This window comes from Colletotrichum karsti, assembly GCF_011947395.1.
Source record: "Colletotrichum karsti strain CkLH20 chromosome Unknown Scaffold62, whole genome shotgun sequence".
Lineage (NCBI taxonomy): Eukaryota > Fungi > Ascomycota > Sordariomycetes > Glomerellales > Glomerellaceae > Colletotrichum > Colletotrichum karsti.
The window spans coordinates 30407-57607 of record NW_024065962.1 but is presented as its reverse complement, the minus strand read 5'-3'; the positions used below and the strand labels follow the sequence as shown (position 1 = coordinate 57607).

Below are 27201 nucleotides of genomic sequence, written 5' to 3'. Positions count from 1 at the left end.
GACGCGGTGCCACACCAACTCTGTGCTCTGTGACCCAGAAAACCCGGGATAATGTTTGCAATCCTTAACATGAATGTTTTTCCTTCCATCAAGATCGAAGTATGGTCGCCTTGCCTGGGTCATGGCTGGATGCGAGCTTTAAGAGTCTTAGATTGCAGATCTACCCTGGAATCAGCCTCCTGGGGAGACGAAAGGCCACCGATGACCGCGATGGATATTCACCTGCGTCCAACTGCTCATCTGATGCAGCAACTGTGGTGAAGAGTCTCTTAATAAACACAACGCATGAGTGGAATACGTTTAGTACTAGCACCGCGATGGTGCATACAGAGAGAAAGCTTTTGGCGTCCAGACACTAGTTTAGTCTTGCACACAAGAGCCTCGATCAAAGCGCATGTTTTCCGGGCGCAGAGTCTCCCAGGGCCTGAATTCATAGACTGGGAAATTATTCTCGTCTCAAATGAGCTTTCTATCTGTTCCACGAGAGACGTTATCGGGCACTCGGACGACAAGGTCCAGTTTCCAACGCTCGACAGGATGGTTCCAGCCAGTGGAAACAGGGCCCCTGACTCTGCGTCTTACAAATGAGACCTGTTGGAAACCTTGTCTATGAGCAGTAGTTGTGGCGTGTGAGTACACCGGACCCCGAAGAGGTGATCCTCGATAGCATCACTGTTGCCTACTTCATCGATCAACTTATGCGCAAGGCCGCTGATACGCCCACCGTCCTTCACTGCGTCACACTCGAGAACAACGACGCCGATGTGGTCTACGTGTCGACGAAAGAACGAAACGCTCTTGAACTTGCCATGAAGCTACGGAAGGAGGGCAAGATTACAGAACCTGGCCCATCTTTCGAAGCATCAACAACCGGAGAGATCGATGCCCTACTCGAACGCAAAGTCTTTGTATTCATCCCCCAAGACCTAACGATCCACGCTGCTTCCCATCACGCATTGTCAACGAAGTCAAGGGGACAGCAGACAAGCCCATGGAGAAGTCTTTCATTGTCGTATAGGGTTTCAACGACGCCGAAAAGGAGAATGTAGTCACACAAACCCTGACTATTCAACTTTGTAGCCAGCGACTCATTATATCCCTTGCCCCTATTTTCATTCGAATGGGATACGTCTTATGGATATGAGGCATCAGTGAGGCCCACACCCAATTCCAAACAGACCTGAACCGAGTTATCCTCGCCCGTACGCAACAAGCACTCACCAGACGCTATCGTGCGAGTTTTCAAGCCTCTCTACGGCATCGCGGAGGCTGGCACGCACTGGGGGCTATGTACAACAGAGAGAAGCTCCCGATGAGATCATCAACTTTCCATGCTTGTTGACGTCGAAAGACAACAACTCATACGTTGAGATCGTCGTTTCGGCATGCAAACTGACCACACTCTCAGCTTATCAGACAAGGGCTTCTCGCAGCTTGAGGAAGACGAACTTGATAAGGCCACTTTTATGGCGAAACCAAAGACAGTCCTCACGACGAACTGCCCGTTGTTATTCAACGGAGGAGTCTAATGGAGGAGTTGTAGCCCTTACCGCCGATGGCAACCTCCACCTCCGACAAAAGGGCCAAGGCAAGAAGATCGTCCTCGTCGACCCCTCGACGATGAGAAGACAACAATCCAGCAATACGACAACGAGCCCGTGGAGCGTATATTGCCTTCATCTGCCAATCTGAGGCTTGTTTCGACCTCTCTACCGCCGCCCAACACCAAGATCCTGGCCTTGGCTATGATGAGATCAAAGCCCTCAACAGGAGACCATAGTGGCAAATAGACAACCAAGAACGGGGCCTTACGAATATGCCACTCGACTTAGCCGCAGCTAAGTTATCCGTCTTCATCGATGGCCCCTTCGCGAACAATATTGACCTCTCTTCGCGAATTGGCTTCATCATCATGCGCTTGGACCGTCGCCGTTGCTCTAAAGAAGCTCAAGCAGCTTACATGGCCCCATGCTCGCGATGCTTATGAAGTAATGCTAGCACTAACTCCGTGCTCGATCTCAATGAAAAGCTTCATCATCATACTTGCCAACGAAACAACAACCGACGACACCTTCACTCTCACCCTCACCGGAAACGTCGTCCAGGTCAGTTCGACGAAGTGTAAATGAGTCACAAGAAGCGTTCTGGCCTCCGAAGTCGACGGTATGGCTGCCGGCACCGATATGGCTGGCCTACGCCATCTCCACCACAACCTCGCAGATCTCGCCACTCACCAACAAACCTCCTATCCCCACGGAAATCGTCTGTACGGACTCATACTCGCTGTACGAGTGCATCGTCAAGCTCGGGACGACGATGGAGAAGAGGATTGTGATCGATAAAATGGCTCTTCGAGAATCTTACGAGAAACGAGAGTTTCACGAGAGATGAGACTCATATGAGAGATGAGATTCATATGAGAGATGAGAGTCATATGAGAGACGAGAGTCTTATAAGGGACGAGAGTTATACGATAGACGAGAGTTGTACGAGATCCGTTGGATCAACGGAGACGACAACCTCGCCGACGCACTCACGAAGTCGAGCCCAAGTAGGTGTCTGGGGAGATTCATCGATTCGAACGAGGCTAAAGGGCGGTGTGAACCATTCACAGGGCGAGTAAGCCGGGGAAAACAATTGATACGAACATGGAAATCAAGTTGTATCCAAAGAAGAAATCATCTTGGTACCGGGCGACATTGGAATGAGGTTGATGGGGTTAGTAAGGCAAAAATTGCCCGAGGTAGATGACCTCACTTTTCCCGGTTGGAGATTGCTGCCTCCTGCCTCCTTCTGCTTCCTTTCTGTGGTAGGCAAGAGCTGAAGTCACACCCCAACGGACCGACCTCATGCCTGCTCAACTCTCCCAAAGGCACGATGGCACCATTGACTGTGCGCCTTGGATGTATTCGCCCCCGAATTCTCATCTTCTCATCGGCACACCGACAGGCCATTTGCCGGGTTGTCAACTAGAAGCTTTCGGCTGCACGGAGTCCTGGCCGCATTCCTTCGGGATGAGTTTGGACCCTCTTCCCAGATGAAATTCACTTACACCCTCTTCTGAAATTCACTTATACCCTCTTCGTAAATGAAATTCACTTATGCCCTCTTTTAAAATTCACTTAGGCCCTCCTCTCACCATGCTTCCAAACACCGACGGCTTCCCACGCGGTCCTTTCCGACCGAGAGGAGTGAGCATCGAAGTTGGCCGGAAGTCGCGAATCTTCATGGGTCAGCTCTACAATTGTGTCCATTGCTTCGGCGTTTCTTCCGACGCAAGCATACGATCTCCGGCCAGGCCTCATCTTGGCCGCGCCAAAAGATGACGAGAGTGAAGTACGACTCCTTTCGGGCGGACGGAAGTTGATTGAAGATGCAGTTGCAAACGTCAGAGACTAGGCATATGCAAGAATGAACGCGCCTGCATGTGCCACCCACACTTCGCTGGCTCCGAGACCAGCGACTGGGCCGACCATGATTCCCGTTGTTCGAAGGTGTGCTCTTCTCAACAGGGAAGAATGCCATGCCCTGATCACAACGAACGTTCTCTCAATATCTTCACCCAAACAGATGCCCTGGTCGAGCCTCATCCATCTCCTTCGCCGACGTTCTCCATCTTCGGCCGTCATTTTCGAGCTTCGTCGTCGTCAGTCTTCATAGCCGGCATCCAAGCACACAATCCGAGGAAGACAATCACGCCCAACCTGTTCTCTCATCATGGGCCAGCCGCAGCCGCAGCCTCAACCAGGAACTTCTGTGCCACTGTCACAGTCTCTTGAACCGTCTCAATGGTTTTCTCCGTCAGCGTCGTCGCTTTCCTGCGTCATAACAGCAGCCGACCACATCCCCGATGGACCAGACTCTGGGTTCGCCAACACCCTCAAGCGGGAATCCCGGCGCCCCTGTCATGGTCTGATCTCGTTCTTCCAGCTCAAGCAGCGCAAGAGCAATGGGACGGCAAGTGGCCGACGAGGGCGGTCATGATGACGGTGATTGCGCAGGTCTGAACGACGAGAACTACCCATTTCATGGTCGGAAGCTCTTCTCCAAGTCTCAAGTCCAACGTCGTTCGGCGTGTGACACAAGGCCTCTTCCAGCGCTGTCTTCAGTAAGCCGTTGGATGTGGACTGCTTCCTTCGCCCAACACCTCAAAGCTCTTCCGCCTCATCAAACGAGGAGATTCGTCATATTCTTCGGTCTCCGACGACCGCTCGAAGTATTGACCTTGAAACCAAACGGACCACTGCCGCACGTTCTGCGCGGAAGACGCTTAGGCTCGACGATGAGACACCGCCGAAGTCATTCAGTCCTGCTCATTTCTTTCCATTGCTGTTTATTCGCAAGGAGAGAAGCATCTCAGGATTGGTTCGCATGTTGGGGACGGATGTATCACCATGTCGGGAGGATGCTCGCTATCCGGAATCCAGGGTAAACGCTGGACTTTCTCAGCCACATCACCGGGAGCCGCGGCCGGCCTCTACCAGACGAGTTTGGTAAGGCCTTCGGACATATGATTCGATCCAATGCAGAAGGTTGTGCTCACCAGGTCCGCTTCAACAGGACAAGCAAGACGCTCACAGATTCTCGGCAGACGACGAGCGATGCCTGGTGGAGCAGCCCTGCGCAATGCGTTGAGGATCTTGGAAACTACTGCCGTCTTATGGACAGCTTCAGATGGAAGGCTACCGGTAGTTTGGTTCCAAGGACATTCTCTTACGCTTGTCATAGACCTACAATCAATCGGCTTTTCTCGACAACATCAAGAGGCCCTTTCCCGACTTGAGCGGGAGACTCGGAAGCATGGGTGTGCTGTGCATGTTTTATCTTCGTTCGTGCAGGACCTGTAGTAGTCTGAGTGGGAAGGTCATGAAGAGCCCCGTGTCCAAGCGATGTCCTGGATGAGGATTCGCGGTGATGACGACCAGACGCCTCCAGATGCATCAGGAGTTCATCGGTAAGAAGGCTTTCTCTTTCTTAACCAACTGGCTGTCTCTTAGACATCAACCTCTCGCGCTTTTCGAATACATCTTCCCGTCGGAGCGGGTTCGTCTACCCAGGGCAGGTCATTTTGATGAGCGGGTCAGTTCAAGGCGATGTCGTCGTTCTCCTATAACCCTGCCAAGGCAAGCGCATCGGACCAACCTGTTTGGAAACCATGAAACTACAGCATCACTCGCGTCGGAGTGGCGGTGCTCTTCTGTTGGTGGATGTACCGGCCGATGTGTGCCGTGCGAACGCAACAATCGTAGACACCGGTCTCTCAATCGATACCTACCTACCGAGTTCTTACATGGACGTGAAGAGCAGCGCTCAATACCAGGTTTTTGGAGGAAGTCAACGATGCTGCGAATGGAACTGTGAATTGCCGGCGATGAATCATTCCTCAGATGCAACCCCTCAGAGGTGTGAGCACGTAACGCGCTCCAGCTGGGGTCCCAGGCAATGTCAATATCGCGGGAATCCAGCCATCGCCACGCAGCTATTCATTATCGTCGTTCGCCATTCGTCCATCGCCCTCATTCAAGAACAAGGTATCACGCGGCAATGAACTGCTCTGCACTGGGACGCGGAGGCGATGGAGTTGCAAACTCGTGGTGGCGTGTTGGTGCAGTTCAGGTCGCTCAAGTGTCGCCAAGTGGCTGTACTGTGTTCCTGGAGGGAGGCACGTCGGATCGGGGAGTACAGGGTGAGGTAGGTACACCAGCAGTGCCGACATTACAGTGTGCGTGAAGGAGCGAAACTGGCTACAGGCGGGGGCGACGTATCCCTTACGTAAGGTAAGGACGGAATTCAGATCGGGATTCGGGTTTGTTGGAGTCGGCATGCTTTTTATGCACAATGCATAAGTTGGTGTGCAGGCAGCAGCCAATCAACAGACTTTGCACATCGGGTGCCTAACCGTGCAAGGCCTAGTGCTTGTGCACTTAGCCCCTCTGAAATGAAATTCACCTGGACCCTCTTCTCAAATGAAATTCACTTACGCCCTCCTCTGAAATTCACTTGCACCCTCCTCCTAAAATAATCTCGTGCAACGTGCAAGTCCACGGATTGCCTATCCTCTCAACATCTCCAATTCCAACACCGTCTTTCACTTCATCCACAACATGCATGCCATTTGAATTTGTGTATTCTCTAAAGAAAAAGTCTCGGCCGCTGTAACCAAACGAGCGATTGTTGCTTGGACATCAGCAAAAGTTTGAGTCCAATCCTCATGTGTTCTGGGGCCGACAGGTGAGGTGCAGGTACTGGCGGTGGGCTGGTTGTCGCTGCAGGGGGACCTGGATGGATCTGTTAAGCAACAGTACCTGAGGGCCAGCGACGCGGTACCTACCTGGTCAATTGATTGAGGTGTAAGCACCTAGGTACCTAGGTAGGTAGGAAAACCGGGTCAAGTGCCCCCATACATGGGTGAAACCTCCGATACATGGGGTCAGTGCACATAAGCCGTATTTGGGCGTCAATCCATAAGCGAATGTATCGAGTCAGTGCATACACTGGTTGGGCATTGGGCCTGACACATTCCTGCGAAACCACAGAGTTGGGATTGAGAGGCTCCCTATAAAAACCACCGTCAAACACCACTTCACACCGCCGTCGCCACGCGATTTCCCACCACAACATCGATAAAAAATTATTTTGAAATTTCCAATGTTTCCAACATGTCAAGATACGCCGCGCCAGAGGATGTCGAACGCGGAAAAAGCCTACGCAAAGCCGAGCGTAACCGATGCATCCCCCAGTCGACTATTTGACCCGTCTGATCGGCGTTAGGACGCGTCAGACGCGGTCGGCCTCGTTCCCACCACCGATTCAGAGACCGTACTCCCGACGCAGGCAGACACAAGACCTCTCCAGAACTGGATGGACTCTGGCTCAGAGGCGAGGCCATCGAGGCTCTGTGATTCAAGACGGCGGCAACTACAATTCTACGATCACCCCGCGACCGAAGGCATCCCCGCATGCCATCGATACAATATGGACGATACGGACCCGCGGAGGGCAAGTGTATGCATGGACTCGAGCACGATTCCTGCTCGACGAAGGGGACTTTGCAGCCAGACTACAAGCTGGACGCGACAAGCCGCGCGCCGTTGCCAGCGTTGAAGACAGCTCCGAGCAGCTGTTACTTCGTGCATCACGCCGCCACGCATCACCGCCGCCAGCTCAGACGGCCGCCTCAAACCCACCGACCGGTCCATGCGATCCCCATGCCATCATGCGACACGAAGCCCTGGCGAGGCTATTTCTCAAGCGAGTACGATTTCCTGATTTGAGTCGCCTCGCCAGGCTGTTCGCGCCGGGCTGCGACCGCGACTTCCCGTTCCCTGTTCCCTTCGAAGACGAAATGACTTCGGATCTCGCACCAAGAACAACCTGGCATCCGACATCGTCAGCGCTTCTCTCAACGGCTGCCAGCCGCCAGAACCATGCCACCAAGGCAAGTCTAAGTTCACGACAAGAGTTGTCGTTGGGCGGCAGCGCGCCATCATAATGCGCCTGTGCTGACACTCTTCTCCCCAGTCTCCTCAGTCCGGCCTATGAATGCCACGAGATTACTGCCTGCAACAGCCATTGCCAGCATGAGCGACAAAGACGCACAAGCAAGGTCGCGGAGGACCTCTCACGCCGCTTCGCCTCCAGGGCGCCGCCAGCGCAGGACGACACGGCGACGTGATACAAGGGCGGGGAGCGCAGCTACACCGATTATCCATCCCTCGCCTGATCCGGCTGGCCGGCTCGTTGCAACGGTCCCGACGGATAGCCCACCGTCGCGTTCACGTTACGGCTCGGCGCGAACGACGGGCTGGTACTCCCAAGGGCCGCCGGCGCAGGCGAAGCGGCGGCCCTCCTGTCCGACTCTCCGACCCAACCCATCTAGATTCAGGCGCGCTCTCGCCCATGCCGTGCGAGCACACCGGATACGAGGCAGGGCGCCGCGGAACCGGAGTCAGACATACAGCGCATCACGATCGGCCGAATGATCGCAGCCTTGCTGGCGGTGGATGTGGCATCGTGGCCCGCGACGGCCGGCGCCGAGCCGACGGCACGCATCCTCGTCGGCCTGGACGCGAAGGCATTCTTCAAGCCCATCGGGTTCCACGACGCCAAGTGGGGAGGCGATACCTGCAGATCTCCGAAACGGATGCGTACGAGAAGGCTTCGCGTGGCTGGGTATCTGGTTGAGAGGGTTGGTGGTGTGTCGTTGAGTTCTTTCGGGAGGGGTTCTCTGGAGGGGAGGAGGACGGTCCTCAGACAACTTAAAGAACTCCCAGCCCCCAACTCAACGTTGCGTCTTGGCCGCATTCTTCGAATCGCAAACATGGACAAGAACGACGTTACAACGGGGCTTCCGTTGTGTTGACGCCGGGAAACGTCGCAAGCGTGTCGGGATACAGAGAGTTCGCTCCTCCTTCTCCCCGGACAGCGTCTTGATGTCCCGCTTCAGGTCGCGGATCTTCTGCTTGAGCTCCTTCGTCTCTCGCGTCTTCCTCCGCGCCAAGGTGCTCGACTCAGATCGCGGCAAGGAGAAATTGCCCACGGCAGACAAGCAAGAAGACAACCAGATTGTCCTAGTCGTGGATGTCACTGAGGCCGCCCGTCCCCGCATCGTCCACGCCCTGCCGCTGTGCAACTCGGTCTATGGTCCGCCGACCAATATCGCCATCACGCCCGGCGGCCGCCTCGGCCTCGTGGCCAGCCCCATGCGGATCATGCGGGAGGGCGCGTGTTGGGGGGCCGAGCCCGACGACCGGCTGCCCGTGATCGATCTGGCAGTTGAGAAGCCGGCCCTAGTAGAGTCGATCATGGTCGGCTGGCAGCCCTCCGGCCTCGCGATCGGGCCGGACGGTGACGTGGCGCTCATGGCCAACCGCGCGGGTCGCTCCATCACCGTGCTGTCAATTGAGGGGCGCATGGTCAGGCCTGTCGCCGAGGTCGACCTGGGCGAGGAAGTCGCGGGCGTGGCGATCGCGCCTGATAGCCGCACGGCGCTCGCCGTGAAGAACAGGACGGGCTTCATGGCGGTACTGCGCCTCGACAGCCGGCGGGCGAGCCACGATCCCGCCGCCGACCTACCGGTGGGCTTCGACGTGTACAGCGCCGACTTCACCCCCGACGGCCGGCTGGCGATCACCACTAACACCGGGCTCGCGAGCGACGGGCACGCCGACACCGCGAGCGTGATCCGCTTCGACGGACTGCGCCCGCAGGTGAGCGCCGACGTCACCATCGGCGACACGCCCGAGATGCTGGCGATCGCGCCGGACGCGTGCCACGCGGTCGCGGTCATGGTGCGCGGGCCCTGATCCAAACTCACGATGGAACAACAAGTTTCCCGCATACGCCGTGTCCTCGCAATCTCAATCATGGCGTTCTCGCCCGGCCTCCTCGCCGAGACCTGTCGTCATCGCAATGGCAGCACAGCGTAATAAGAGTCATACACGCTGCGTTCCGAACCCGATCAATAACGCAGACGCTCGCAACAGTCGCAACTTTTGTCAGCGGTTTTGCAGAACCAAGGCGCATTTCAGGCGGCGCGCGCAGATGCCTCGCCCGATGGCATTCCGCTCATCATGGCGGGTGACTTGTTTCCAGTCTCACGCGGTCGCAGCGTTATAATCCGTTTTGTCCGGAGAGGCGATGGACTCCTCCAGCCACAAGCCCCAACTCGAACTTCTTCATGACGACATGTCTAAGGCTCTACGCCGGAGCAAGGACGACAGCACAGGACGGATGTTTTTCAACCGCAGCGAGGTGGTAGGCGTTCCCTTGTCAGCCGTTTTGGTTGCTCAGGTGCTCGCGAGCTCTTGAACAGAGAAGCGCACAGAACCTATAACGAGGCGTCGCCAGCTCTTTCCATCCTCTCGACTCGTGTAGCTGGGGAACCTCTCGCCTGCATCACGGCGTATCTACGGTACTGTCTGGAATGTCATCGTGCTCGTTCATATATACAGCACCAGACGCAAGCCTGTGCCGGCTACCGTGAGGACGAACCCACGATCCAAACTTGTGAATCAGCTGGCTGACGATTCCCTGTAGGAAAAGTTTGACTCGATCGAAGAGGTTCTCCGCCCTGCATTGCTGTACCAAAACAGGGTCATCAGTCAGCGAAACAACTCGCCATTCTCGGTCAGCTCTGATGCAACGCTCGTCGACATGAATGCTACATGCCAAGAGTCTTCAACGGTGTTCGGCCAAGAAACATCATACTTTCGCATTCGACAGAGAGGACATCCGGCTCTGCTTGCGACGTGTTCGATGAGTTTACAAAACGTCTCAACATGAACGCCGTGGTCGTTAGGGGTTGGTATCCTGGGGATTTCTGGTTCGACTGCGAGCGGCGAGGGTGCGGAGGCCTCTGATTCGGCGACATAACCAGTCTTGATGCCGCGGCGTTGACGGTTGCGAGTGCCAGGCGGCGGTGACAGCTCGACATTGGCGCACCAGAATCTCGCCTCTCTGCCTCGGGGCTTTATGATCACAAGAACCAGCACGGTGAAACCTGGTCAGACGCTCCGCGTGGTCGTACGCTACATCGACGTTGGCCTGGTTGTGTGCATCGGAGGGCTGGAGGCTACATCATCGAGTGGTTGTGCGATGAGCTGGCTCAAACCGTCACATCGAGCGGCGGCCAATCGACAATGGTTCAGCTAAGCCACAAAGACGCACGCGAACGATCGACATGGCCATTGTCGGGGCGTCTGGGACGAAAGATGCAGCTAGAGTACAGCCGATCGCTGGCAGACTATCCTCTCCGGGACCATCCCTGCGCCTGGGAAAGGGACTCTCACTGCTGGAGACATTGGCTGCCAGGACAGAGTTTTCTCGCCGAGTCATACAGGCGGTGGCAGCGAGGGCTCCCGCTGCGATGGGCCTGAGAAGTTATGTGCCCTTCTTCGTCGCCGTCCAGTCATCCGCCAAGGTTATCTGCAGCTCCAGTCTCCACAGACGCGCGTTCAAACTGATGATTCCGAGGGTCTTCGGTTGCCGACAACATGATGTTTCAACAAGGCTCGTGTCCGCTCGAACGGGGGCGACCGCGTACAAGGTCGGCGTCACTAGGTGCCACAGACAGAGGAACGAGTTCGTCGCAGCCGTCAACTTCTCGCCGCCTAAAAGGCGCGCGGGAGAATTTCCCGAGGGGGCGATCAATCATGTCAACGGCGACGTCGCATGTGACGAACAGGTGGCAGCTGATGGCCGGAGAAGCAAGTCACCTGCCGCCCTGGACTAGGTGGCTCTGAAGCAACCGCGGGACAGTTTCTCTATCACCAAGAATAGAGTGCTAGAGGCCGATGTCGCCTACAGCGATTTCGACCCAGCAAGGGACCTCTGATCCACCGCCAGGCCGCATTCCTGGTCCCTCGTCCAGGCTGGCGGAAGATGGAAAGGAAGAGGAGTTCGCCTCGCGGCCATGTGGTCGGCGAAGTCGAGCAATCTCTACGCCGCTGGCGAATTGGGAATGCTTGGTGCCGATCGGACGGTCGACGAGGCTAGGTGCCGGATCCTCGGGTCATTGGCGTGGGATTGTGGCTATGTCAGTGGATGGGACGCCTCTACTTGATTTTTGGATGGCATTACTGCCGGATGGGATGTGAAAAGCGATAGACTGCTCCTCGTTCCGCTGTGAAATCGTCTCGCCGGTGTGAACCTTGGTCCTTGTTCCGTCAAGTTGAAAGCATGCTCGTTCCCTGGCTGTTGGTACAATCGCTGCCCTGTGCTGCTACATGCGATGGGACAGCATCTCCATCTTGTAACAGACGCCGGTGGGACCATGATTGTTGTGCGGTGAAGATCAAATCCGCCAAGATCAAAGCCTCGGACAAGCTCAGTCAGTTTTCTCCCAGCCTTTCGGGCGGTGACCTCGGGAGACTTGCCTCGGTCTGGCATCTATAGACAATGGTCACTAGTTGTTACGACAAGACGCCTGCTCCAAAGCAACGTGGCATCGTTTATGTGGCGTTAGATATCCAGGCTCTCGACACAGCATGTCCATCACCACGTTCCGTGTCTGGCGTCTATAGGCAGTAAGATCGCCGTCACTCGCTCCACCAACCCGATCCGCACCACCGTCAGCTCTCCTCATTCTGTTGAACGTATCTCCCAAGCTTCGATACCGAAAAAGCATCCCACGCATACAAATCGCATGTCTTGCACACCCTTTCCCGGACGTCTGCCGCAAGATGGAAGTCTCAGCAAGCTGCTTGCCAGGAGTTGTTTCCAAAAATCGGTGACTCTCAGGGACCCTTCCACATATCTACCACGGCCATCGCGGCCCGGCTCGTGCCGTACTTCATACTACAGCAACACATGGCTCCCGTGGCACCGAACCTCGTGTCACCCAGCAAGTACCCAGCGACGAAGAAGCATTCGGGAGAAACGGACTTGGGCCCGGGTCTCGCAACGACTGACATGACGGACACAAGTGAATAAAGACTTCACAGGTAGCAGCCACGCGTGGAGCATCGGCCGCTCACTGCGGTTCTTCCCGGCCAACCTGCCGTCCACTGACGCTGCATGGCCATTAGTCTTTCACGTTCATAACGGTAAAACATGCCAATGAGGCGTTGCCGGCCTTGGCAACGAATGTATCGCCGGGATCGCAGGCGTGAATGCTGCCGATCCGTTTGATGGGATGGTTGATATTATCACCCTTCCTTCGATCAGCTGCGGTGCCGTCTGAGAAGGCGACCAACAGCGGGTCTCCAATCTCGCCGTCTTTGTTTCGACGCTCAGCGTCAGTAGAAAAGAGACTCTCTTTGTCTGTACTTCTCCGCCGGAGTGACATGCCCCGTTTTAGAGTCGAGACCTGCACAAGTCATGAATACTTCGAAGAGGGCGAAGAGAAAACACCTTTTCGTCTAAGAAAATATCCCTTCCACTACCGCACGTTCACCTCGGCCTTCGTCTTCTTCTCTTATTGATGTGTCTACTGGTCTTGAGGGTCGGCGAGGCGGCATCGACGTATCTGCCAATTCGGCTGATCCAATCGTCGGGACAGTTGAGGAAGAGATTGTCCTGGGGAACTTCGCCTCACAAGACTTTCGCAATGCTCTTTCTGATGGCCCCAGGTACTGCTGTGGGGTGCACCACGCCCTTGACGAACATTGTTTGTTCAAGATAGTCGAGGTAGGACTGATATTGACCTGTAGAGTGTGAGTGGCAAGTCTGAGTGCTCTGTCAAGTAATCGCAAACGTCTTGGGTGCTTCTCGGCCACAGAAGAAACGCTCAGGCTATTCGAATAGCCGACATTAGAGCCGCCATTTGGTTTGAGGAAAAGGTTACCGTGATGAATCAAGCTATAGAATGGGCGACAGAGCTTAGAATGCAAGACTGATTCATAGATGCCGTATGGTTGGATTGTTTTGCGGGCAGCTAGAGTGTCCGGTGCCGAGCGGGGCATCCATCCATCCCGTCTCACTCCGGCTGGACCGGCTCAGCACCTCCTTCCCTCGAGGAGCCCCAGGTGTCGGGCGAGGGAGGCACCTTCCAACTAAGCCAACCCTTCTCTCTCAGAGCCAAACTCAACGTCAACCCACCTCATTGCTGCTTTTCAATCATCTTAAACCTCTGTCGGTATCTTCCCATGAACGCTTGATCCGCACGAGGGATTTCCAATTGCTACAACCGCAACGTCGCGTCCATCACGTCCACTGATTCGGTCCTCCGCCTTGTGGCCCTTCACCCAATACGCCACTCCACGGTCACTGTCGAGATTTTCACGTAACTAGAGACAGGCTACCAGAGCGACAAACGGCAAAACATGAAGCATGACAAGTGCAGCAAGCAGCAGCGGTGCTCTCCGCCGCGTCACCAGTCGATCCACGGTGGCTAGAAACGTGGCAACCCTTGGGCCGTATTCCGAACCGATGAGCATCTCTCCGTGCCCACAGCAGCCATTCGATGCCCGGAATCCCCTCTTTTGAGACAGGCGGAGCTTCATTCATCTTCGCTTTGGACGAGCCAATCTTCACAGTCTTAAAGCCTGATGCAAGTCTCTTCTTCATCTTATCACCTTTCCACGCCCATGCCCTCATGCAGCGCTGACTTTAATGAAGCCCGTATAATCTATCATATCAAAAGCATGCAGAACTTTGCCGCCTGCCCGATCCCAATATGCGCCAAAGAACCCGAGTCCATGATCACCTTCTCGACACGACGCAAACTAGTTGCCCGGACGCGTTCTCAACGCAGCCACGCAGCTCCCGAGGTCCTGAACTAGGCATCGGAAACCGTCGCACGCAATCCACGGCCTGGGTGGACTTGGCCCTGTCAGAGCTGTTCGTCATTGACTACTCATGCCGAGTAAGTTGACCGCATTCTCAGCAGGAGACGAAGCGTTGCCGGGACGTTGTTTGGCGCCATCATCTACAAGCATCGATCTGCATGTTCCCAAGGCAATTCAGACGTCTCTAGAGCCGCCGCCGCACATGCCGAAGCAACAGAATTTTGCATTTCCCCGCTCTCGTCGCCGATGGCTCGATGAAAACCGGAGCGAGTAGTGAACTTCCCTCGAAAGTTCATCCCAACAGGGCGACTCTACTGATTGCGAAACTTCCGCATCATGGTGATTGGAGACTGGCCTGCTGAGACGCCGAGTCGAAGCATGTTCCTGTCCATCGGTACGTTTGGGAGGGCACCCGAAGAACAACTGAGTCCACCTCGATCATCTCGCTGGGGATATTGCTGGAGTTGTGACCAGGAAGGCGAGCAAGACTGCTCAGTATCCGATACAATCTATCAGGTTACTACTCAGTCCAGCCCGCAGCAGGTCAAAAGGCTGAGAAGGATCTCATGATGAAGCGGGACACAGCCGACCAAGAAGTTTGGATGTGAAACCTGGCCTTGTGGTTCAGAAGGGATCCCGTTTTCCGAAGGACAGAGGCCGAGAGTTTTGTGAAAAGAGGTCGCGTCCTACACGATGCACAAGCAGCTCTGACTGCTGGTCGCTGACGCCGCCTCAACAGACTCCGTGATCGTTCACCAACGTTCATGATCTCAACTTGCAGACACCGGCCTACTTCTCATTCCGATTACCAACGATTTGAGTCGTCATAGAAGAAAACAAGAACTTCCGCATGGTTGTCACGTCTCTGCAACGAATACGCATCAAGGCTTTTCAATAACCACACTCCCAGTCTTGGTTTCACCTTGTCAATGGCCCAGATGGAGAACAAACAGGTTCTGACCGTCAAGAACGTAGATAGGTCAGCTCATCGCGTGCATAACAGACCATGTTAAAAGCCTGCACAGTTGTGACTGAGTCTTCACATCCCATCAACACTAAAGGAATTGCATCAACCTTTGGAGCGGTATCGCAAGCTGCAACGAGTGCAGTGTTCCCCCATGCGTCCGGCCATCAATGTCTTGCTGCCGGCACCCGTGACATACACGTGATGGTGTGATATGCTCCCAAAATCCGGATAATCACCTGCAGGAGAGGTCAGGTTCACGAAGGAGGTTGAGCGAGCCGAGGAGTTGCTATGAGAAGCTGAAGAGAGGTGGGTACGTGCATATGATGTTGCCTCAGTCGCTGCAATCATGGTCGAGGGAGAGAGGAGATCACTGCAGATGGACGAGGGCCTGGAAGTATTCCAAGAGGAGGCGGCCAGGAACATACGCCGTCGGGGTCAAATACGCTCTAGGGTGATGCAGATTGGTCTTACCCAAAAGGGCACCGGATGTTGCTTTACCGCATAGCAGCGAGGACATACGCAACCACAGTTAATGGCGGCAAGTTTCATGGACACCAGGATTGCTCTAGTGCACACAGAAGAACCGACGTCCAAGGCTGCTGCTGCCATTGTTCAAGCCTACCTTTCCATGAGTGACGTGATCTGGTGCATGAGGCAGGTCGAGACATCAATCAGGCTGACAGCTTCAGATCTGAGAGACGTGCAAAGGCGAGTATGATATGTGGCACGGGCGAAGGGTGGCCGCAAAGCACAACGGCGCGGCGTGGCTTCCATAAAGAGAGGTAAAATACCTTCCTGACCTGACCTTAGGTAGTCCAGCGCCGCATCCAGGGTCCAATCCGTCAGGATGGATTACATCCATGGATGCAGGCGCGGGCTGAGCCGAGTAGCTGCCCCAAGACCGGAGTTGATTTTGGGAGTCGGGTTGGGGAGTCGACGAAGCATCCTCTTCGGACGGTGCACCAAGTCCATGGATGACAGGCGTCGCGGACTGCCTGCCGCATCCTCCTTTTGGGGGTGATGATAGATGTTGAGCTGCAAGCAGGTCCCATCCACCAAGGGGTTCGCGAAAAACGGCAAGAGGACGGCAAGCCCTTGCCAACGTCATAGAAGGTGCCGAGGTCGGAAGGGGCTGCTTCCACATCCAGGCGAACGCCGCCCGTCTTGTGTTCTTCTCGAAGAACAGAATGCTGTCAACTCAAACGCTCCACCAACTAATCCATCGAAGCCACGTACGTACGAGCCACGGCAGATATCGAACTAGTCGCCCTGGCTGGAGACCTTGACGTCCTGGTCCGCTGGGATCGCGTCGCCGAGTTCAACCTTGTACGCCGCAGCGAACACCGCCTTCGCTGTGTGGTGGCTCTGGGCCTCCTTGCGGAACGGCGCATTGCAGCAGACGATTCTCGATTGCTGGGTAGGTCTTTGACAGTGAACGCAGTCTCGGGCGAGAAATCAGAGCAAGAGTCGGGCTCGATTGCCGCACCGGTTGTGGCCAGAGTAGAACTCCTGCATCGCTTCGGTCATGACAGGCGCGGCATGGTACCGATCGCCTGTGGTTCGCCGCGCATGACGATCTCCAACCAGTCGGACCGCGCGACCGAGTCCGACAGATTGCACAGCTTGCACAGCTCGCCATCAAACGCGTAGGCGCAGGCCTTCTTAGCAAGTGACTTCAAGATACCCGCGCGAATTCTTCGTCGGTGGCCCCAGCATCAAAACTTCGTCAGAAAGCTAAAGGTCAACCAGAATATTGCGTTTCCGCCCACTCCCACCTTCGATTGTGAATATGCCTCCGGTCGGCACGCCATTGCTCGCAGCAGGCGGTCTGCCATCGATCGGATCGAGAACACGCAGAAACGGTTGCTCGGGGACGTCGCGTTGCAGTCAGATGCCTATTGAATCAGCCACCAACGCTTCGAGTTCGGTCATGGCAGCACGGGGCGTATCTCCGTGGATTCGGTCACCTGCCGAGCATCAACCCTCGAGGACCATCCCTCCGTTGCGAAATGACCTCGCTAGCACACTTGAAGCGGACCCGCTGGCCCTTTCGTCCTTCGCAGTTCCAAGATCGTGCGCCGCGGCGGTTCTCACGGTTCTGTTGCGTCAAAGATGGTTGCGACGTTGTTGTCGTCAATTGGGTGATGACAGCCGCGGCGGCGCGGGATACACTCGGGAACCGGATCGAAGACGAACGATCCGAACAGCCCGCGCCACGCCACAGGACTTTCGCCAGCTATCTTCGAGATGCCGTTCGCGGTCGTCCTCCTGGTCTCAAACATCGAAGTCGCCGCAGTGCTCTGCTGCTGTCGGCGGAAGGCTGGAAGATTCGTCGTACGCGGGGAACCAGCGGCGACATAGGCGAGAACGGGACATCCGATGCGTCTCCAATATGATGGGGTTCTTCGCGCTCAATTTCGAGAAGCGTGCGGCCTCGGCCTCGGTGGAGAACGTGCGGCATGCGATAGAAATCGGCACCAAGTATGCCGGTGCACCACGTGTGACGTCTCTCCGCCTGGTTCGAAATTCCCCTGAGTTTGTCTCTGCAGAAAGTTCCCACGGATTGAGAAGCTTGCTCTCGTAGAAAGTTTTTACTTAGGAAGCTCCCACCAGAAAGCTCCCTCCGACAGGGGAGCCCTGCGGGACTGTAAAAGGTCCGTCGTTGGAGCAACATCAGGGTGAAGCGTCCATGGGCGCCCCTTCGCGGATGGGGAAGTACTGTGGGTCTGGCATTTGTTCGTCATGCCTCCCTGGATATCATGATGGGGATCCAGGTGTGTATAAAGGGCCATACGCGTAAGTGTGGGAGCCGTGCCGGCCATCTGCTCGAATCGTGCGTCGCGTTGGGACAGTCGGCGAACCTGGGGAAGAGGAGAATCGGTCGTTCGGCGCACATTCTAGCGCGCGACAGGCAAGCGGACGTCGCGAAGCAGCCCGGTCGGGATATCGTGGCGAGAATTATTCTTCCCTGGCGGGGGCGCGCTGTTCACTCTAGGTCTGACCTGACCTGACCTGACTGCGCCGCAGCGGGAGCATCTTGCCATACTGGCACCATTCAGAAATAGATCGGATCTGTATCCGCTCCCGGAGACTGGATGAATCGGGTTCAGGGGCTCGTGGCATTCCTTACCGGGCTGCGAGTAGGTTTTGCAGAATGATAGACACGGCCGGCTACTTTATCGCTAAGGGCGCCTGCGCTTGCTGCGATGTTGTCGGTTGAAAGCGTTCGTCGCTGAGAACAAAAAACCAGCAAGCAGCCAGGGCTAATAACTCCGCACGCGCCAGGGGGCGAATCTTACTAATCCCGACATCCGCCCAAGCGCCCAGAATAATTAGGGAAATTTACCACAGCTCTCTAGATAGCTAGAGAAATATATATTGTTTTTATTATTCTTTTTATTAAAAAAGCTTTTTTTAGGAGTATTAATTATAATAAGAAATATTAAGATTTAAATAGTTTTTAATTATTATATTATAGTTTTAAACTACTTAGTTAAGATATATTATTTTAATTTAAAAGTATTTATTTAGCTTAATATATTATAGATTTTATATTTAAGTTTAAGTTTATTTTATATTTTTAACTTTTTTATTTTAATAATAAGTATTTTAATAGTATATATAATATTTAAATATCTCTTTTCTACTTTAATTCTTCTTATTAGTTATTAACTAATAAGCTTTAAAGCTATTAAAATATTATATCTTTATATTATATATTATTAATATTAAGCTTTTTAAGAATCTATATATTAAGTTTTCTATTTATTATAATAATAATTACTACTCTTTGATAAAACCTTTATAATAGTTATACTACTTATAATTAATTTAGTAATAATATACTTTTTAAATTAGCTTTTTAATTAATTTTAAGTTTTAATTTAAAGCTTTTAGCTTATAAATACTTAATATAACTTATAATAGATTTATAGATTTATAATTAAAATCTATATAAGAAACTAGATATAAACCTCTATACTAAAAGATAGAATACTATAAATGAAACTAGTATTTATTTAATATACTATTATTATATATAAATTAAGTATATATTCTATATAATTCTAGTTAAGTTTAAGTCCTATTATCTTAATAAATCTACCTCTTATTTATATTACCTTTTAAGATTAGCCTTTAGCCTTTAGACTCTTATAATTTAATTTATTTAAAAAGAGACTATATTTTATATTTATTTATTTTATTTTTAGGTTTTAATTATTAAATTTATTTATATAGAAGTAAGCTAAAAAGTTTAGAGAGAATTTTATATTTTAAAGTAAAATATATTAAGGCTTTCTTTTTAAATAAGATATATAAATCTTTACTATATTTTATACTTTAATTTTATATATTATTAAGAGAGATTATAGTTACTATTAATACTATTTAGTAAAGTTTTAAATATTAAAATTAATTAAAAGGAAAATATATAATAAATATTAAATTTAAAATAATATTAAGCTTAGAAAATATTAAGCCTATAGAATACTATAATACTATTATAAAAATACTCTTTTATTTAAAAATAATATAAAAGTATTAAAAAGTATATAATTATAATATTTAATAACGTAGTTAATAAGCAAGCTGCCTAGATAAGCAAGCTGCCCACTTAACTATAACTATATTGTATTTCTAACCAATATATACCACCTAGGAAATCAATTGAATTCAAACTAGTTAAGGTCCTCTTCTCTAGATATTTCTTCAGTAAATTGACATATTTGCGCATTATACCTAGTGTTCCTATATACACTATACCGCTATTAGCCCGTCTCAGTCCTTAGTTGGCAACCACTACTCCAGCGTATTTCCTCCTCAATCTGGGCTGTAGCCTCCCTCTATGATTAAAGGTTCTCAGCCTTACCTATAGTAAGACTCCCTCCTTATCTAAGCTAGGCTTTTTTAGCCCTCTAGTATTAGCTAAGTAGGTTATTTTCTTCCTAAAGGATTTAGTTCTTAGACCTTAATAGGGCAATCTAGTATATAAATCTATACGCCCCCTTTAATAAATGCTTAATAGCCTTAATAATTAAAGTTAGTAAGCTATTTTAATAGTAGGAGATTTAATTCTTAATAAGTTTAAACTAAGAAGATACTTCTATTAGGTTATTTAGTATCTAGGAAGTCTATATAGGGGGTATTATTAGGAGGGACCCTAGAGGTATTAGAGTATATAGCTTTATATTAAGCTTTAAAAGTATACTTTTTATACTTAGAGGGATAAGCCTAGCCCCTCTAAAACCTCCCTAAATGTTTTTAACTATAAGGGCTTATATAAAGGTGTTATAAAATATAGAGAAGAAGTCTTCCTTTATAATATAGGTATTACCCTAGCGTATTTTATCCTTAATTTATTAACTATATACCTTCTTTAAGGGCTTAAAATACCTAACGTCTAAGGGCTAAAGTAAATAAGAGGAATAGGCTAGTATATAAAGGGTAATAATATTATTTTCCTTATAATATATCTTAAAGTTAGTAGTATAGTAACTTTTATAACTATTAATAATAAGGAGGTAGTATTTACTACTTATATATAGTTTTATATATTAATTAAAGTATTTAACTTAATCTAGGCCTCTTTTATTTATTATCTATCCGTTTTTAGACGTTATAATAACCTAGTTACGCGGGAGACCCGTTTCTATATACTAGGTAGAGAGGTGATATTGCCCTATAACGATAATATATAGTGGAACGCTATAGCCTAACGAACTAATAGCCTAGATAACTATAACCTATTTATAGTTATTAGGCTATATTATTTTTATATTTAAATGCCTTTTAGCGCTTAATATAACTATTCTAGATATAATCTAGCCTATTATAAACTTAGTCTTATTAAAGTTATAGATATCTAAGTCTATAATACTATATTTTATAATTATATTTACTATAAGCTAAAACTATATATTTATTATATCTAGGTCTTTATATTAAGCCCTCTTATAGTTATACTTATAATAAAAGCGTATCTAGAGCTCTAATTATTACTTAATAAAGTTTAAGGCCTAGTGCTTCCTAATAGGGGGCATATTATAGTTAGTAAGCAGTTAATTAGCTATATCTTCTATACTATTAATATAGGGAGGAAATAATTAGGAATCTAGGTTGAGAATATATTTAACTAGCTTCTCTTCTTCTAGTAGCGTTAGCTTTTATAAGTTTAGTATAGTGTCTTACTATATAGGTATGCCTTTTAAATAGATACCTAAGGTCCTAAGAGGGACTAAGTAGATCTTAGCTACTACTTAAATACTTAGTTTTAGGGTTTTTCTAATAGCTTAGATTACTACGTTTAATTATACTTCTTTAGTTTATAATATTATAGTTTTATTATAGCGTTATATAAGGTAGAAGGTAGAAGATAAGATAGTTACAGTTAGGTAGGCAGCTCGCTTATCTAGGCAGCTTACTTATTAACCACGTTATCTTTATTATATATATAGCTAATTATTATTATAGGCTTAAGCCTTATAGCTTATATATTAAGGCTATAATAATAGTACTATAATCCTACTATAGGACCCTTATAAGGATACTATAGAGTTTATACACTCTACCTTACTTTCTTCTTTTTCCCCTTTAAGTTTATTATAATACTATTTTAGTATTACTAAGGTTCCCTCTTATAATTAGCCCTTAATATTAATAAACTTCCTATTTAGATTAATTTAATAGTAAACTAATAAAATAAATATAATAGAAAGTTATTACTATAAAAATAGATATTAATAAATAGATACTCTATTTAAAAGTATTAATAATAATATTAATAATAAATTACTATTAGATTAATAACCTTAATAATTAATAGTAATAATAAAACTCCCTCTAACTAGAGAACTAATTCCTTTATAATACTTTAGCTTAGCTTTAAATAAACTATAAAGTTATTCTCTAGGTATTATAAACCTCCTATTATAAGTATAAACTATTACTAATTAAAGCCCCTTTTAATAATAATACTTTTTATTATTTAGCTTAAAAGATAATAATATAGTATAAACTCTCTAAAGATTAAGAGTTTATTAATAGCTTATAGGATTATTAGTAATTCCTTTAAGTTAATTTAGCTTTAAAGGTATAAAATTAAGTTAATAACTTCTATATTACCTAAAGACTTCCTTATAGATATAATATAAAAATATTCTTTATATATCTTATAGAATACTATAAGAACCCTTATTAAAGTACTTAAGCTTTAGAGAGGCTTTATTATATCTATTAGGGATTATAATAAATATTTATAGAGTTCTTTATAGAATTTAAATTAACTTTAAAATAAATAGATAGCTTTACTTAAATAAAAGATATTAAGCTTAATTACTTTTATTTAGCTCTCTCTTAATATATCTATATTATTACTATTAACTAAGAGATTAACTAAATAGATTATTAAGCTATTATTTAATATTATTATATTATTACTATAAACTTAAAAATCCTTAACTTTAAAATTTAAAACTATAGATAACCTTAAGCTTAAGTAATTTTAAACTCTTTTAGAGATACCTTAATAATAGATATAGTAGCTATTTAAGCTATAATAGATTTATTTTATTATTATTATAATATTAATACTTTATAATAGGGAGCTACCTCTATTATAACTATATTTAGTATAATAATAGCTTAAAGCCTTATTAATAGCTAATAAGTAATATAGATAAACTCTATAATACTCTATACTTATTAATAGGTTAATATTTATATTTATTATAGTACTTAAAGGTATTTTATTACTAATTATATATTATAGCTTATCTATCTATTTATAATAATAATAACTTAAATAAATACTCTATAGGTAGATAAAGAGGTTATAAATAATAAGAGAAAAAAATAATCCCCTAAATAAGTCTCCTTAAGGGGAGAACTAAAATAATTATTAGCTATAGAATAAATAAGACCTTAAAGATTTAATAGTAAATAGATAAACCCTTATTTTTTATTTTAATATTAATTAATTAAATATTTTTTATCTCTATTTAAATTAATAATAGCTATAATTATTATAAAATAATTAATATAGTATTTACTAAAAAATATAATTTAGATTTAATTTTATTTTTATATCTCTATTAGCTTAAAATAGTATTAGGTTTTAACTTTAATAAGATAATCTTCTATATAGCTAAAGCCTCTATTAATTTTAAGGGTTAAACGTTTTAAACCTTATTTTATATTATTTTATACTTTAGCTATTTTATTATCTTTAAGAAGCCTTAGATATAGTACTAAGAGATTATTTTAGACTTAATAAGGTATAAAATAAAAATAAGTATTTAAAAAGGTTTAATAATCCTAATAGTTATAGTAATATAGAAAAGAGAGTATATTAAAGAATTTATAAACCTTATTAAGCTATTAGTAATAATATTATTTCCCCTTAAAGAGGAAGAAAATATCTAGCTTATTATTATAGTTATATAGATAAATACTATACTATTTATAACTATTTTAAGCTTATTAGAACCCTCTTTTATTACCTTACTAATAGTATATATTACCTTTATAGACCTATTTAATAAGAATAAAGTATTTAGCTTTCCCCTATATTATAATATATTAAATTATTATATTAAGCTTAAGAAGTAGGTAAATAAGTTTAACTTTAACCTTTCTTAAGGCTCTTTATATAATATACTAAGGGAATATCTTTTAGAGGTTTATTACTAAGTTATTAACCTCTTAAATAAAGGCTAAATCTAAATAAGTACTTTATTAGTAAGAATATTAATTTTTCTTATTAAAAAACTAAAGAGAAAATAATAATTTTATATTAATTATTATATTTTTAATATTATTAATATTTATAATTAATACCTCTTTTTATTAGTTAAAGAGATATTATAATCTCTCTTTAATATAATTTAGTTTATAAAAATAGATATCTAAATAGCCTTTTATAAGATTTAAATAGTAGAGAGTAATAAATATAAAACTACTTTTTAGATATACTTTAGCTTCTTTAAATAATTAATTACTCCCTTTAAACTAATTAATATCTTTATAACGTTTTAATAATATATTAATAGGGTTTTATATAGTATATTAAATAACTTTATTATAGTTTATTTAAATAACTTATTAATTTATAGTTATAGCTTATAAAGTAACTATAAAAAAAAAGTAAAATAAGTACTTTAGAGACTATAAGAGGTAGAGCTTTACTTTAACCTAAATAAGTATAAGTTCTTAATAAAGATAATAAAATACTTTAGATTTATTATTAAGGTTGAAAAGGAGATTTATTATAACTTAAAAAAGGTTAAAGCTATTAAAAAATAAAAGACCTCTTAAAATATTTAAGAGGTCTATAGCTTCTTTAGCTTTATTAATTTCTATTATAGCCTAATAGAGAGGTTTTTTAGCTTTATTAAGCTTTTAACTTAACTTATAATAAAGGGGATATTATTTATATAGTCTTTAAAATATTAATTAGTATTTTAAGACTTTAAAATAGTATTTATCTCTAAGCTAATAATAGCTTAATAGGACCCTAATTACTCTATAGTAATAAAAATAAACTACTTAAGGGTAGCCCTTAAGAGTTATTTATTATAAAAAGATAATAAGGGAGTCTTTTATTTAGTTACTTACTATTTAATAAGATTTACTTTGATATAATAAAACTATACTATTTATAATAAGGAGCTATTAATAATTATCTCCTACCTTAAGGTTTAATTTATTAAGCTTAAAAGTATTATAGCTCTATTTATAATATTTTTTAACTATAAAGCTTTAAAATACTTTATAAGTCTATAATTAATATTAAACTAATAAATATATTAAATAGAAATATTAATAAAATTTAGCTTTATAATTTATTACTATTTAAGCCTCCTTATAACTTAGCTAGATACCCTCTTATAATATAAATAGAATAATATAATAAAACTTTAGCTTAATATATAGGTATTATATCTACTTTAAATAGAGGAGAGAATAACCTTAAAGATCTTTTAGTTAGTAATAATCTATAGCTCTAAATCTACTAAAGGGGAAGGAGACCCTACTTTAGTACTAATATACTATTAATATACTCTTAGTACTTTTTTAAATAGTTATAAATTATTTTAGAGGTTTATATTATCAGTGCTTTAAAACTAAGTAATTCTTATTATATTAATATATTAAGCCTATTAAGAGACTATTTAATAAGGATTATAATAGTTTCCTATTATTATTATAATTAGGATATAGGTTATAAACTACTTAATAGGAAATAATAGAGCGTTACTATATAAAGGATATATATAGGTACTTAACTATAAGTTATTAACTATAGCTATCCTATAAATAGTTTATAACTCCTTAGTTTTAAGTTATTTAGGTATTAACTTAATATTTATAGCTTTTATTTAGGATTAATATTAAAATAGAATATTATAAGATATTAAGTAATTTATTAAAGCCTATAATATCTATTAATATTTATATAAAAATAAGTAATATTATTAAGGTCTTTTTTAACCCTTATTAATCCCTAATAGGTTTTAGTCTTAAATCTCTATAGATTTTATAATAAAGCTACCTTTTTAATAGGATATTAATCTTTATTTCTTTATAGTTATTATAAATTACTTATTTAAATATATATAATTAAAGCTAATAACCTCTATATTAATAGAGGTATATATAAAATACTTTTAGAATATATAGTAAAGATTCTATAGCTTTTTAAGCTTAATTATTAATAATAGAAGCTTAAATTAAATTAGAAACTTCTAGTTATTATTATACTATATAATAAGAGTCTAATAACTTCTATTAACTCTATTTTACCCCTAAATAGATAATAATATAGAGTAAATAATACCTAAGATATAAGCTTTCCTTAAGGCTTATATTACTTACTTATAAATAGATTAACCTTTTTATATTTTAACTTATTAGCTTACTTTAAATAATTAAGACTTTTTTATAATTAATATTAATTTAAATTAACTTCTTAATAGGTTTAATATTACCTTAATTTTAGTTTTATTACTTATAGAAGGGATAATTATCTCTAACTTAAGTTATATTAAAATATTTCTTATTTATCTCTATAAAGGTATTAACTTTACTTAAGTAGTAATAGCTTTTACTTAATAGAGGGATAAATAGGGTATAAATTAAACCTAGAGGGCTATTAATAAGTTTTAGATTAGGGATAAAATATAGTTATCCCTTTAATATATTAAGACTTATTAGCTTAATAAGAAATTAAATTAAATAGTATTAAAGTATTAAGTAGTTAATGTATTAAGCTTATTAAATATTATATTAAATATTTTATAAAGAATCTATTTAATCTTTTATATTAACTTTATTAAATAAGTATTTATTAACTTACTACCTTTATAATAATATAGTAATATATATTTTAACTTAATATTTATATTATTACTAAAAGATAAAAATACTTAAAAAAAATATATTATAAAAGAGATTTTAATAGTAAAGAATAGTCTTAAATAAAAAGAGAACTAAAATATATTAATAAAATAGATAAGTTATAATAGCTCTATTTAAAAACTATTAGAGGCCTTTCTAAATAATAAAGTAGTTTTATAGTTTAAAGTATAATATAAAAATATATAAGAGAATAATAATTTAGTTTTAATTTATTAATAATAAAAAGCTATTTAAGCTAGAAATAAAAGTAATTTTACCTCTTAAAGTATAAAAATAAAATAATAAAACTAACTCTATAAAGTATAAAAAGAAAATACTATTACTTTTAGGTATTATTACTAAAAATATCTTTATCTTCCTCTATATCCTCTTTATACTCTTCTTTAGGAACTTAACAGTAATAGGGAAGAGCTAAAATAGATATATAGTAGTAATAATAAATAGGGCTACCTAACTTATTAAGCTTTAGGATTTTATTATAATAATAGCTAAATATAATATAAAGAGTACTTTAGTTTATAGCTCTCTATATTATAAAGTTAATAGATAATTACTATAGTTAAAGTATAGAGAATATACTATAAGCTATAT

The 27201-nt window shown here is 44.3% G+C and overlaps 3 protein-coding genes across 3 annotated transcripts; 2 read left to right on the top strand and 1 right to left on the bottom strand.

Moving 5' to 3' along the window:
• Window positions 1-2021: 2021 nt before the first annotated feature.
• CkaCkLH20_12604 (uncharacterized protein) lies at window positions 2022-2391 on the top strand (the record flags this gene model as incomplete). Its single annotated transcript, XM_038895317.1, has 2 exons — window positions 2022-2105; window positions 2158-2391. The coding sequence occupies 2 exons, from the start codon at window positions 2022-2024 to the stop codon at window positions 2389-2391; spliced, it is 318 nt and encodes a 105-aa protein (XP_038739358.1).
• Window positions 2392-7978: 5587 nt separating this feature from the next.
• Window positions 7979-9305, top strand: CkaCkLH20_12603 (uncharacterized protein; the record flags this gene model as incomplete). The annotated part of the gene is made up of 2 exons (XM_038895316.1): window positions 7979-8188; window positions 8397-9305. The coding sequence occupies 2 exons, from the start codon at window positions 7979-7981 to the stop codon at window positions 9303-9305; spliced, it is 1119 nt and encodes a 372-aa protein (XP_038739357.1).
• A 7150-nt stretch (window positions 9306-16455) lies between these two features.
• On the bottom strand, window positions 16456-16722 carry CkaCkLH20_12602 (uncharacterized protein; the record flags this gene model as incomplete). The annotated part of the gene is made up of 2 exons (XM_038895315.1): window positions 16456-16618; window positions 16682-16722. 2 exons carry the CDS (start codon window positions 16720-16722, stop codon window positions 16456-16458), a joined length of 204 nt encoding a protein of 67 aa, XP_038739356.1.
• Between the last annotated feature and the right edge of the window lie 10479 nt (window positions 16723-27201).